The 13,530-nt window shown below is 45.4% G+C and overlaps 1 protein-coding gene across 1 annotated transcript; it reads left to right on the forward strand.

The window, feature by feature from the left end:
• The first annotated feature begins 3,607 nt into the window (after window positions 1–3,607).
• RPL26L1 (ribosomal protein L26 like 1) lies at window positions 3,608–13,143 on the forward strand. The gene is made up of 4 exons (XM_032403725.1): window positions 3,608–3,657; window positions 4,055–4,231; window positions 10,490–10,630; window positions 11,333–13,143. Exons 2-4 carry the CDS (start codon window positions 4,064–4,066, stop codon window positions 11,459–11,461), a joined length of 438 nt encoding a protein of 145 aa, XP_032259616.1. The 5' UTR covers window positions 3,608–3,657; window positions 4,055–4,063; the 3' UTR covers window positions 11,462–13,143.
• The last annotated feature ends 387 nt before the right edge of the window (window positions 13,144–13,530 follow it).

Genomic DNA, 13,530 nt, shown 5'->3' on the forward strand with positions numbered 1-13,530 from the left:
ATGGGACTCTTGATCTCAGGGTCATGAGTTCAAGCCCCACATTGGGTGTGGAGCCTACTTAAAAAAAAAAAGTTAAAAACAAAATTCAGAACCTGTTCTTTTTTTCTTAAAAGATTTATTTGAGAGCACACGCGTGTGCGTGGGAGTGTGGGCGTGAGGCTGGGTAGGGACAGAGGGGGAGAGAGACAATCCTGGATCATACTCCCCACTGAGCAGGGAGCTGGACAGGACTTGATTTCGTGACCCTGAGATCATGACCTGAGCCAAAATCAAAAGTGGGACATTGAACTGACTGAGCCACCCAGGCGTCCCACAGAACCTGTTTTTTCACCTGTAAAAGGAACAATTCAGAGGATTGTTTACCAGATTAAATAAGGTGACATCTGTAAAACTTAGCACAATACCTGACATTAAATGCTCAGCCAGGTAAGATTAGCCATTACTATTCATTTAATAATTTCTACCCTTTATTAAGTGCTTGCTTTGTGCCAGGTATTGTGCTAAGGGTTCATTTCATCCTGGCACCAAACCAGTGAGGTAAATACTATTATTATTCCCATTTCTCTGATGAGGAAAGTGAGTAACCAAGAGGCTAAATACCTTACCCAAAGCTACACAGGCAGGAAGTGATGGAGATCCAAACCCAGGCAATCAGAATCAGGGCTCATATATTTCCCCACTATACCACCCTCTGCCTCAGAGACATAAAAATATTCCCTGGGCATTTCCTCTATGCTAGCACTGTCCTAGGTCCCGGGGTTCTGTATCAGCTCCTGTGCATATTTCCAAGAGTGGACACGAGGCAAGATAGTAGCCAATTCCAGTAAGTCCTCATTAGAGTGACAGAGCCTCAGGCTCTCAAGATCTTATCTGGTGATGTCATTGCACCTGTCTTAATTTTACTGAGTGTGGGGTGAGGAGTATAAAGAAATGCCTCCCTGCCCTGGTTGATCATGAACATACCTTGATTATCCTGGGTTGTAATGATCTGTCCTCATGGTGACCTATACTACTGTGAGTTTAAGGTGTACAAAGGTTGAGTTGATACACTCAGGTATTGCAAAATGATTACCATAGTAGCTTAGTTTACATTTCCATCACCTCGCATAATTGCCATTTCTTTTTTGTGGTGAAGTCATTTAAGATCCTCCTTTCTTATGCTTCTCGCCCCGCCCCGCCCCCCCCAGCCTCTTTACTCTGGGAGCCTGATGGCCTTTCAATTGCTATTGCCTCAACAAATTTCACACTGCTTACCCTGCTGCCATGGCTTCTCCAAACAGCACAGGTATTGGTCATCCTCTCTGAGTCTGAGAGCCAGAAGTCTCCAACACTGCGGGGGTTCCGGAATGAGACCTAAAATAGGACCCGGCAGGTTCAGGGATCACGGTAGATGCCCTGGTTGGTCATGAGTATGAGTAAATGCTGGTGTTTAACAATTGTATCATCATATTCCTGAAGACACTAATAAACGGAGAGCAGGGGACCTGCCTAAGTCTGGCAAGACAAACTCCTCTCTCAATTTCAGGGTGTCCATTTGTTAACTGAGCAACACAAAGTGTTCTATCTAACATGTGGCACAAAGTAGGTGCTTAATACATATGAACTGAATGAATGAATCAATTCTTTCAATGAATGAGTCGGTCCATCACTGCGAGTCTGCCGCACAGCGAGACCTTTCATTCCCAGTAGCCTGACTAGCCGGGGGGTGGCGCCCGCGCCTCCTGGCGGTCTTTCCGGGAGGGGAGGCGGAGCTCGGACACGACTGGGTGGGGCGGGGCGGGGCGGGGACGCGGAGGGCCCCTGGGTGGGCGGGGCTGGGACGAGCGGGGCGGGGCAGTGACCACTAACCTGCCGGTCAGATCCGGCAGGGGCCCAGAGGGTTTTTACCGCAAGGTGCGTGGAACGTGTTTACATCAAACACAGAAAGCTTACAGTTTGCGTCATCGGGAGTTAATAGCGAAAGTCTGAAAGTGAGGACTCGTGGATATGAGGCCTGGCTTTAGGGCTGTCCTGGAGCAAGCCCCTCTGCTTTCATAAGGAATAACGGCTTACTGTAATTGAGTTCTAAACACTCCCAACGGATTAACTCATTTAATCCTCATAACAACTCTATGAGTCACCTGCTAAGATCATCCCCGTTTCACAGATGAGAAAACTGAGGCTCAGAAACATGGAGGCATCTCCCCAAGGTCCAGCCACATGAAGAGGCACCTGGGTCCAGGTCTGATTCTACAACCCCAGCTCTCCCCAGTGATGTTGGAAACAAAGGCAGAAGAAAAATTTTCTAATTTCCTTACTACCCAAAGCCCATTGACAAGTCCTTGAAACAGGCAGAGAGATATTTCTGTAGGGATTCAACTGCCCGGGTGTTAATACCGGCAAAAGGCAACCTTAACCCGACCTCCAGGATCCTGTAAGTCTACTTGAACATATAAAAATTCCTTTGGAAACTTCCTTTATCTCTAAACCCCCCAAGATATGTGTTGGTAATCAACCCCCAACCATATGGCCCACTGTATACATATGAAGGGTCTCATGACTAAGGTTTTATTAGACAGTAATAAATGACCTGTTCCCAACAATAACTAGCCCCCTCAAGGTCCTAGAAACCTTGCTTCCAAAATTCCTTAGAGGGGCGCCTGGGTGGCTCATTGAGCGTCTGCCTTCGGCTGAGGTCATGATCCCAGGGTCCTGGGGTCGAGCCCCGCATCGGGCTCCCTGCTCCGCGGGAAGCCTGCTTCTCCCTCTTCCACTCCCCCTACTTGTGTTCCCTCTCTCGCTGTGTCTCCCTCTGTCAAATAAATAAATAAAATCTTTAAAAAAAAATTCCTTAGAGACTTACGCTATCCCTAACCCACTCCCAACTTGAAAGTATATAATGGGCCACTCCTCATGACCCCAGTGCAGCTCTTTCTGCCTACGGGTCCTGTCCCCGTGCTTTAATAAAATCACCTTTTTGCGCCAAAGACATCTCAAGAATTCTTTATTGGCCGTGGGCTTGGAACCTAAGGTCTTTCCTACATCACCCAGCAGGGCTAAAAAACTGGGGGGAAGTTTTGCAAGACCAGGTGGTTGGTTCTCACGATCTCCAAACGTTGCACCTCAAAATCTTTGGTTGGGCGGGAGGAGGGGAGTGCTTGCTTTAAAACCCGGGCCTACCATTGCCTGGTTTCGTAGGACTGTGATGGACCACAAAAATTTGCATTTTGCGCAAGCTTCTCAGTGATTTCGAAGGAGCAAGTCAGCGGATTGCGTTTGGATCATGAATGCCCAAAGCATCTAACAACTATTATTTAACATCAAAATCACCTCAGCAGAGGGTAACAAGAGGCAAAGAAAAAGTTTGGGATAAGAAAGAGACTCTGGCGTGCCTATTTTTAAAACACCAGTAGGCCTCTATTGCAGGCCCCACAGAAGTATGCCCGTTCTCCCCGGCGGTGCCAACTCTTTGTGGGTCCTGGCGGGACCCCCAAAGCCGCCCAGCCCTGAAATGGCCCCTTGGAAAGAGGCACTGCGATCCCAGCCCAAGTCGCAGGGGGCGCCACGCAGTCTGGCTCCGACAGGAATGGGGCTCCGCTTCCTTTCTACGCTTGCGCGGTCAGGAAGCCCTCACTTCCGGCCTTGCGCGCTCAGGGTCTGAACATAACGGGCGCCAAGGTAAGTAGAGGCTGGTGTTTTGTCCGAGTGAGAAGCTTTCCGCCCCGTTGGGTCCTTCCCCCACGTCCGCGGGGCCGTCCACCTCCCCAAAGATCTCTTTGCGTGACCTCCGACCGGGCGTTCTCCTGTTCCGATCTGCCTCCCAGTCAGCCTGGAGGTCCCAGTGCCGCCCTCTTCCCACGGCCCCTCTGGTCAGGCAGGCGCTGCCCGCGCTCGCCTTACTCTGTAACGCCCAGACCCTTCGCTTCCCCCGTTCTCCTCCCGCAGGCACCTTCCCCCGAGGCCACCTCCTCCCGTAGAGCCCTTGTGCGGCGGTGGGGAGGCGTGTCCTGGATGGCGAGCAGGCCCTGGGACCCAACCGAGCACCCTTTCCTCCTTCCCACGCCTCTCTTCGCAGACGGTCAGCATGAAGTTCAACCCCTTCGTTACCTCGGACCGCAGCAAAAACCGCAAACGCCACTTCAGTGCGCCCTCGCACGTGCGCAGGAAGATCATGTCTTCCCCACTCTCCAAGGAGCTGCGGCAGAAGTACAGCGTCCGCTCCGTGCCCATCCGCGAGGACGACGAGGTCCAGGTTGGTGTCCCTCAGGCTCTCGTTACCCAGCTGCATGTCGCTCTGGCGCTGCCTAAGAGTGTCATGTGTGCTGGGACGTGGGGAAGTCGTAGACTCACATGCCCTCACGACCCTGGCAAGTAATGTCACCCTGCAGATGTGTCGGACCGGAGATGGGGCCCACAACCACCAGTGTGCCTACCCCATCTTAATTGAGATGTGCCTACCCAGCTTAATTGAGAGCATGCCCATGCGATTCTTTAATAATAATGATTGTTTTAAAAAAAATAGTATACCAGCCAAGCAAAACTTTGCTTTTCGATTTAGTCCCTTGGCTGCAAGTTTTCCAGGTGTTGCTCAGGGTGACTCTTTGAACCAAATTCTCCAGGAGAAAGTGCTGTGTTAAGAGTAATGTCTCAGTAGTATTGGGTTTAGCAGAGGCTGGGCATTGGTGGTACTGGATTTGGCAGAGAGAAGAGGGAAGTAGCAAGTCAGAAGCATGAAATTATGAAAGAGAATGATCCTTGTGAGAAAGTATAAGCTGTCTGTTCTTCCTAGAGCTTTGGATGTGTGGTAAGAAAGGGAGAGTGGGGGATGACTGAAATAGCCGGGGTAGATTAACTCCTTGAGAATTTATGGAGCTGGCACTGTTCTAGACACTAGCAGTAAGCAGGACTGACGAGGCACCTGTCGCCATGGAGCTCAACATTTTAGAGCAGGGATTCCCAGCGTCAGCACTGTTGACATCTTGGACTGGATGCTTCTCCCCACTAGATGCCAGTAGTACCTCCTCACATTTGTGACAAGCGAAAATATTTCCAGATATTGTCAAATGTCCCTAGGGAGCAAAATCCACCCCCTCCCCTTTCCCCTAATTGAGAACATTGTTTTAGAGAATGAAATGGGATAAGGTTAAGGGATTTGGTGTATCTTCTAAGGCACAGGGACACTTTGAAGCTTTGAGGAACATTTTGAGAAGCTTGAAACCAGGGGATAATTTGGCCGGAGGGAATGAGAGGAATAGAGTGGGAAGTATAGTTTAGAGGTATGATCAACAGTTGCAATTTCTCTTCTAGGTCCTTCCCATCAGACATGTTCTAGAATGGGGGAATTGCAAATGTGTATAAGGGCTAGGTAGGCAAATTAAAAAAGGGAGGTTGGCTGATGGCAAGAAAATAGCAACTGGAAAGCTCATGCCTCATTTAAAGGAGATTGTGGTGTACCTTCAGCCCATTGCTACTGAAGGGAAATGCAGGCTCCTTGTCAGTTTCTTGATTTTGCAAGAAAACTAGAAAGTTTAAATTCTCTTCCCAGTCCCCCATTTCCTTCTAGCTACTACTACTCTGTTCTGCATGTATGGCCAGTGTCCTCAAAAGAGTTGTCTACACTTCCTCACCTTCCCATTTATGCCTAGACCCTCTCCAATCTGATTTGTATCTCACTACTTTATAGAAACTGCTTTTGGCTGAGATCACAAATAACCTGTTAGTGACTAAATCCGGTGGACACATCTTGGTCTCATCATGCTTGACTTTTTCAGTAGCATTTGGCATTGGTAGCACTGCCTTACTTCTTGAAATAGTTTGGCTTTTTGGCTTCTGTGACCGTTCAGGCTCAGTTTACTTTTGACTTCTCAGATTCCTTTGCTGGTCTCCTCTGATCTCTAAATGTTGGAGTTTGTCAGGGTCTGCACCTGGTCTAACATCTCATCTTGCCTACATTGCCTCCCTGGGTGATATTATCTGTTCCGAGATCCAAACGTCTGCCCTATGCTAACAACTCCCTCTTTTATATCCCAGCCCAAACCATTTTCCAGAGCACAGACCTGTAGATCTAACTATGCGTGGAACGTCTTTATTTAAAAACCTCATAGTCGTCTCAAGCTTCCAATCCGGGAGTACTCTTGACCGGAACACTGCTTCTGTCTATAATCTGCTTTTCCTCCCATCTTTCACACTTCAATAAGCATCACTTTTTCACTTGCCTGTGCCATAAACCTTTAAATTCTCCCAAATGTCTCTCTCTTCCTAACCCACATCTAATCGATTACTTAACCTTAATTGATTCTATCTCTAAGATAAGTCTTTCTTTACATTTCCAGTTTAGTTCAAGACACTAGCTTTCACTCTTATCCTGGTCAAACATTCTTCACAGAGGGACATTTTTGGCAAATTAGATTCTGCTTAGAACCTATCATTGGTGGTTGACTCTTACTATAAATCTAAAATCATTGACAACAAGGCCCCATGTGCCCCAGTCCTGGTCTGCTTGTCCAGCTTCATCTCATCCTATTATGTCCCCACATGTTCTGTACTTCAAACACACTGGCCTTTTCAGGTCCTTAAGTATGCCTTGATCTTTCCTCCCTCGGGGTCTTTGCCCAGAAGGCTCCCTCTGCCTGGAGTGCTCTTCCTTCTCCCCTTTACCTGAATGACTCCTCATTTTTCAAATGTTATCTTAAATGTCAGTTCCCCAGAAAAGCCTTCCCAGATCCATTAATCAGCATGGTATCAGCACCCTGTATTTATATTTGCTTCCTAGCAGTGAACACAATTTGATTTTATTTCTTTTTAAACTGAGGCATACTGGGCCCACCTGCGGCTGCTGGAGCTCATCTTCCTCCAGACCGTGTGCCCCGACATCTGCCTGTGCCAGTGCCTGTCTGCGCTCACCCTGCTCCCTGAGTCCAGGATCCAGGTGTGGTTCCAGAACAGGTGTGCCAAGTCACGGCATCACAGCTGGAAATCTTCTCAACCTGCAGTCAGACCGGAGCTTTGACTCCACCACTGTGCTCGTGGAACTGAAGCAAAATGAATTGAAGTCCCAGCTGCCTCTTGAGATGATGTGAACTGGTCGCCACATCCCAGCAGGGCTGGAGAGGGCATCTCTACCCTAGCTCTCAAGGTCAGAATTTTGAAACCTATTCTCTGAAGACACTGATTGAAAGCTGGACTCTTGAGAGGAACACATCTTTTCTGCCTTTGGTAACTCTTGAGGATTCTAGGCGAGTTCAGGATAAGCTCAGAGGAGCCATGACTGACAGCCAAGGAGGTACACATCAGAATTCTTTCCTTTCTGGCTTCCATGTTAAGGCCACATCAAGGTTCTCCTTGATAAGGGTTTGCCAGTTCTCTGGCCTGTGAAGCTCCTTCGCCTTTTGCCTGTGACCCTTTACCCTTGCCTAGTTCTTCTTTCTCTGCAGCACACTGCTCCCTCCACCCCCTGAAATTGTGGCACTCATTTTGACCTGTACACCTGCAAATCTGCGCATTCAGTTCGGTTTGCATTCCTGCTCCTTCTTGCCAGTTCTCTTATGTTTTGGACTGGTTTTTTAGAACTCATTATCTCCTTTGCAAGAACACTTCAGCTTGGCCCAATTTCCCCTTGTGCCTGGCAGCTGCCTCCTCGTGCTTCCTCCAAGGCTGATACGCTTAAACTTTCTCTAACCCATCTCCTTCATCCTCATCCTGTCCCCAGGATTTACTGCTTTTTAATGTGGCCTATCATCTTTACATTCATTTGTAGCTTCAGTGATTTTGTATCCAGATTATTTCAAGAGTCCCCTGCCTCTAGCTTCTCAACTTTTTACACATTACTCTCTTTAGAAATCTGTAGTAGCTTCCAATTGCTATCAAATGGTGAAAACCTTTTGGTTCCTCTCCCAGACAACTAACTGATATCTCTAGCCAACAGGGCAGTTTTTCAGATCTTCATATGGTCACCCATGCACAATGTATGTCGTCTCAGAGCCACTCCTTCCCGTTTCGGAACCAGATGAATTCCTTTCTCTTTCAAAACACTTGCGATCTCTGCCCCGCCCCCTTCTGAAGTCTGAAACTTTCTGTAATCATGATTTTGTACCTGTTAACTTCAGTCACTCCAGCATTCCCCTTCGCCCTTGTTATTGTATTTCTGTGCAACGTTAGTGAATTATTAAATGTTTCCACAAATGAAAAATAAATAAAACTGAGGCAGAATTTACATACAGTAAAATGCACGGGTGAGTTTTGGCAGATGAAAAGCCACGTAGCCATCACCATAGTTATGATCCAGTAAGTTCCCATGTGCCCTATTCCAGTTAATGATTGTATATTTGCATGTTTATTAGTTAACTGATTATTACCCATTACATTAAGATGAGGCCAGAGAATTTCTCTTTTTTGTTGCCTGACCTCAGTGACCTTCTCATCTCTGGTGAATTCATTGTCTTACTGTAAATGGCTTCCATCCCTCTGTTCCACTGAAGCACACTAGCCATGATCACCAGTGACCAGCTTGTTGTCACATTTGTTCCTTTATCCTTCCTGTAGATGACCATTCCTTGGCATTTGACATTCTTTCCTTGGCTGCAGTATCCCACATTCCCCCAGTTTCCCATTCTCTGTGGCCATTTCAGTCTCCCTTATAAGCTTTTCCAAAATGTTGGCTTTTCTCGGATTTCTACATTCTGCCCTCATACCACAAGCTCCCTGAGCAAAATCAGGCTCCAAATTACCATCTTTGGAGGACTCCCAGGTCTTTGTTGCCGACCCAGTTGGTCTTCCAGCTGTGTATGGAATTCTCCACTAGAATGTCACGAGATGCCTCAAATTCAGCACGTTCCCAACTACACTGTTTTCTCCTAAAATGTTTCTTCCCCCATGTTCCATGCCTCTGGGAAAGGCCTGTCCATCCATCCAGTTGCTCAACCAGACTCTGGATATCATCTTTGCGTCTTCTCCTTCCCCTTTCCAGGCCAGCTGGGTTAGTCTTGTCCTGTCCCTCTCCTCGCTGGGTCTAGTGTTTGTCCAGTTCTCTTTAACCAGGGTGTTCCTTTGGACTCATTTTATTAAACTCTTTCTTCAGTCTTGATGATGGTTAAGAGGGGCTTTTTCACAGACTTTTCCACGTTTCATGTAAGAGTCTCTGGTCATATAGAGTGTAGTGGATTTTTAGTGAGGCGTGGCTGTTCTTTTTTCAACCTGAAAATCACCTTGGTAAGTAAGCTGAACAATCTAAATGGACATTTTAGGAGTATTGAAATTCTCTAGTTTTTTATATGTGGTTATTTCCTTTATGTTTCTTATAATCAGCATCAGCTATATTGTGGCTCCTGTTTAATAGGCTTGTGCCTTCAGGGAAACCGTAATCTAGTTGGTTTTGAATAGTGTTGGAGTGTGAGTAAGATTTTTAGTATATGAAAACAACCCAAGAGATTTTAATTTAACATGTTAATTTTTTTCTGACTATAAAATATTTGTGTTAATTATAGAAATCTTGAAATTTGGGGGCACCTGGGTAGCTCAGTCAGTTGAGTGTCTGACTCTTGATCTCAGCTCAGGTCTTAAGTGCAAGGTTGTGAGTTCAAGCTCCACATTGGGCTCCACGCCGGGTGTGGAACCTCCTTTAAAAAAAAAAGTCTTGGGCGCCTAGGTGGCTCAGATGGTTAAGCATCTGCCTTCGGCTCAGGTCATGATCCCAGAGTCCTGGGATTGAGTCCCGCATCGGGCTCCCTGCTCCTTGGGAGCCTGCTTCTCCCTCTGCCTCTCTCTCTCTCTCTCTGTCTCTCATGAATAAATAAATAAAATCTTTAAAAAATAAATAAAAATTAAAAAAAAATCTTGAAATATGGAAGAATAACACGTTTTGTAAAAAGTCATCTGTAATCCTACTTCGTGGCAACCATTATTGACATTTGGATATATTTCCATCCCACCATGTTATATGCCATATATCTGAAACATACCTACACAAGATTCAGACTATATTTCATATAAAGCTTTGTTTTCTTTTTTTTTTTTCTCTAAAGGTCCTATCTTGAGCATTTTCCTTGGTCATAAATTGTTCTTTGAAAACATTTTAAATGGTTGCAGGAGAGTCTCAGTATAGTATCTTTAATCATCCTTCTCCATTTAATCACTTGAGAATGATTATATTTTTTCTTTCTTAAATTTTACTTTTATTTAACCGAGATATAATTGATATATAAGATTGTGTTAGTTTTGGGTGTATAGTGATTATACTTTTTTACTCTCAGGACTAGGTCTGTGGTGGCCATCCTAGTTCAAGGAATTTTTTGTTTCAGATAAGAAAAAAATTCAGGTGAAGAATTTTCACCTGACTTAGAACAACACAGAGCAGATTTATAGCCAAAAAATAGCTGACTTTTGACTGCAAGGGTTAATATGCTTTTGTGCAAAAAGTTATATGTTAGTCTGTGTATTCCTGATAATTAGTTTCCTCACTGTGATGTTCACATATTAGAATGGGGGGAAATTTTTCTTTTGTGTTTTCTCTTAGGTGGTTCGAGGACACTACAAAGGTCAGCAAATTGGCAAGGTGGTCCAGGTGTACAGAAAGAAATATGTCATCTACATCGAGCGGGTACAGCGTGAGAAGGCTAATGGGACAACTGTCCATGTGGGCATTCACCCGAGCAAGGTATGGCCTGGGACCAAACGGTGGTAGCAGCTGTGTAGCTTAGTGCTGTTGTCAGAGTTATCAGTGTGTTGGGACTGTCTACTCAGGTGGCCCTACCCAGGGAAAGACTTCTAGAGGGAGGTCAGGCAGGCTTGATCGATTCATAGACCTAGGATCCAGATTCTTTTCTTCTCTGTTTTGTCATCCTTGGTGAAGGCTCTGTCTTCGAGCAGGTTGCAAGAGGGTTCCAGGTACTGTAGGCGTCACTTTCCTACTGGATGATGTCCAGAGAGAGAATTGAGAACATCTCTTCCTATGGCCCTCACACCCACCTGGTGTAATAGGCTGTTTTTCATTTGCACTCCTATTTCACACACTGTATTGTAGGGTCTTTCTCCTCCAGAGTTTCAGATAAGGGCAGAGTGGTGAGGGTCTTACTTATCCTTGTGACCTGTGGTCCGGTAGCTGGTGGGAATGCACATGTTTAAAAAACAATGCATTTTGCCGGCCAAAGGGTGATAGACGAACCAGAAACATGTTGGCAGTATAATTTTTCCCAGCCCAATATTTGATATCACTAAACTATCTAACTGGTCTCTTAGATCCTCAGGAGTTAGGGGGTATTGCTATTGTTGGGAAAAGCTCTTCTGTACAAAATAATTGTAGTTATAAATCCTTTCCTTAAAAAAAAAAATAATAAAGATGTTTTCTTACCCTTAACAGGTGGTTATCACCAGGCTAAAGCTGGACAAAGATCGGAAAAAAATTCTCGAATGCAAAGCCAAATCTCGACAGGTTGGAAAAGAGAAAGGCAAATATAAGGAAGAACTTATTGAGAAAATGCAGGAGTGAATGTAACCTGTTGTGCAAGCACAGTTTAACTGTAGACCTTTAGCTGGTGTGTGTTCCTTTGAAACTCTTCAAGACATCTGCCAAACATTTCATCTCCTTCCCATTTTGCTATTGATAATGTAGCTTTGTAAATCCACTTTTGCTGTTTTGATTACTAATTTTATGAATAACAATTGAAATTGTTTCCTAATTCCACGGGGAGTTTGCATTGTTTTATAGATAAAATCCATCTTACTATCAATTCCTCTTTGCCATACTTTCCCATGTTTTAACGTACTGAGCAGCAGAATGGAAGTGGTAGCATGGCTTTGTTCCTGCCTGAACCCTCATGGCTGATGGGGTGGACAGGACAGGGCTCTGGTCCCTAATGCAGGAGTTTGCCCCACTTAGTGGTAGTCATCATGTGAACTGGCACATATAAGATCTCACTGAGTGTCTGGTGCTGCTCTGGTCTCGAGTCTGACGGATTGCTCCCTGGCTCGTTTCCTCTCCCTTGTGCTCCAACCAAACCAAATGGCGTGCAGCTCTCTGACCAGGTTGCCCTTCCCAAGGTCTTGACTTTGCAAATGCATTTCCAAATGACTAAAATGTCCTTCCTCTCACCTGGAGCTAACTCAGGAAACTGACGACAGCCTGGAGGCAGTATTTGGCTCACAGACAAATTATGTTTCTCCTTCTGTTTTCATAATTTTAATAGGTCAATTTCCAACATTTAAAAGTTGAAGGATTTCATGGAGAAATCCAGATCTTGCTTCATCTGGTTACATGGGGCCCCAATCCGACCCAGCATCAGTCGTGTGGAGCTCACAGGCTGACTGTCCCTATCCAGTCTGCGCCACTCGTGTACCCAACTTGCCAGGCCCCCACTGGCATCTTGAGTTTTAGACTCCAGGTCTAACTGCAACCAACCTAACGTGAGTTCACTCCTTTGGGAGTTAGAGACTACACCAGGTGTTGTTATACAAAAGAAAGTTTATTTGCAGCAAATCAGATCACAGGGAGTAGCTTCCAAAACCATGACTCCCCAAATAGGGGTGAGTAGGTTTCTTTTATTTAGGGTTATGATGAATATTCAGAAAGGGGAGTTTCTTCATTGTAGGTAGAGGTGGGCATACAGTTGTGCACATGTCTTAAGGAAACATGCCTATACGAGCATTGTATGTTATATTAATGAGGTTTGTTCTCCTCCTTGGGTGGGGATTTTAACATTATAATGAAGCAGAGGTAACTGTTGGACAAGGGGAAAGGAATAGGGGCAAGCTCTGAGAGCCAATATAAACAGGATTGAGTCTTGGGCTCCTTATCTTGGAAGGAATGCAGCGCCTTGCTTACTTTTGAAACAGCCCTGGGAGTTTTGCCACTGATTTATTATCTCTGATATGGTGAGGCCATTTCCTGGCCTACTAGAATCTGTTAGTTTTTGCATTCTCTTTGTTCCCTTAAAGTCCTTAACTATTGACGTTTTTGTTTTTCTTTATAATTCTGACACCTCGTAGGCAGTACTGCAAGAAGTGTGCTAGGGCAAGAGCCAGGTAGGCATAGATCATGGAAAATAGCTGGGCCTAAAATGACTTCTCTTTGTTTTTCTGGGGACCCCTAACTCTGCTTGTGTAACGTCTAGTTACCCTTCAAGATTCAGCTCCATATCCACATCCAAAATCCCTTGGGGCGCCTGGGTGGCTCAATCAGTTAAGCGTCTGACTCTTGATCTCAGCTCAGGTCTCAGTCTCAAGATTGTGAGTTCAGCCCCACATTGGGCTCTGCACTGGGCATGGAGCCTACTTAAAAAAAAATTAAAAGTAAATAAAATCCTCCCTTGCTGCGGTGATAAATTATTGATTAAAATTCATAAATGATGAAAATGCATAAAATTATGAAATGCCTTTCATGACTCTAGTGATACGTGGCCTGACACATTGGAGTTTCTTAGTGAATGTTGATTGAATCTCTTATTTCCCAATTTGCCTGGTGAAGAAAAATGAGCTTAGATGAATTGTCCAGATCCCAGAGAACACGAGATAGAGTTAAGATTTGAACCCGGCCTGACTGCATCGAAGACGACCCACATC

The sequence above is a fragment of the Phoca vitulina genome, unplaced genomic scaffold (assembly GCF_004348235.1).
Source record: "Phoca vitulina isolate PV1807 unplaced genomic scaffold, GSC_HSeal_1.0 scaffold6, whole genome shotgun sequence".
NCBI classification, from domain to species: domain Eukaryota; kingdom Metazoa; phylum Chordata; class Mammalia; order Carnivora; family Phocidae; genus Phoca; species Phoca vitulina.

What these genes read in the sequence shown, in the direction of transcription:
- RPL26L1 (XM_032403725.1), top strand. Translation starts at nt 4,064, where the DNA reads ATGAAGTTCAACCCCTTCGTTACCTCGGACCGCAGCAAAAACCGCAAA. An exon ending in GCGAGGACGACGAGGTCCAG is followed by an intron (nt 4,232 to 10,489) that starts GTTGGTGTCCCT and finishes GTTTTCTCTTAG; the next exon opens with GTGGTTCGAGGACACTACAA. An exon ending in TGGGCATTCACCCGAGCAAG is followed by an intron (nt 10,631 to 11,332) that starts GTATGGCCTGGG and finishes TACCCTTAACAG; the next exon opens with GTGGTTATCACCAGGCTAAA.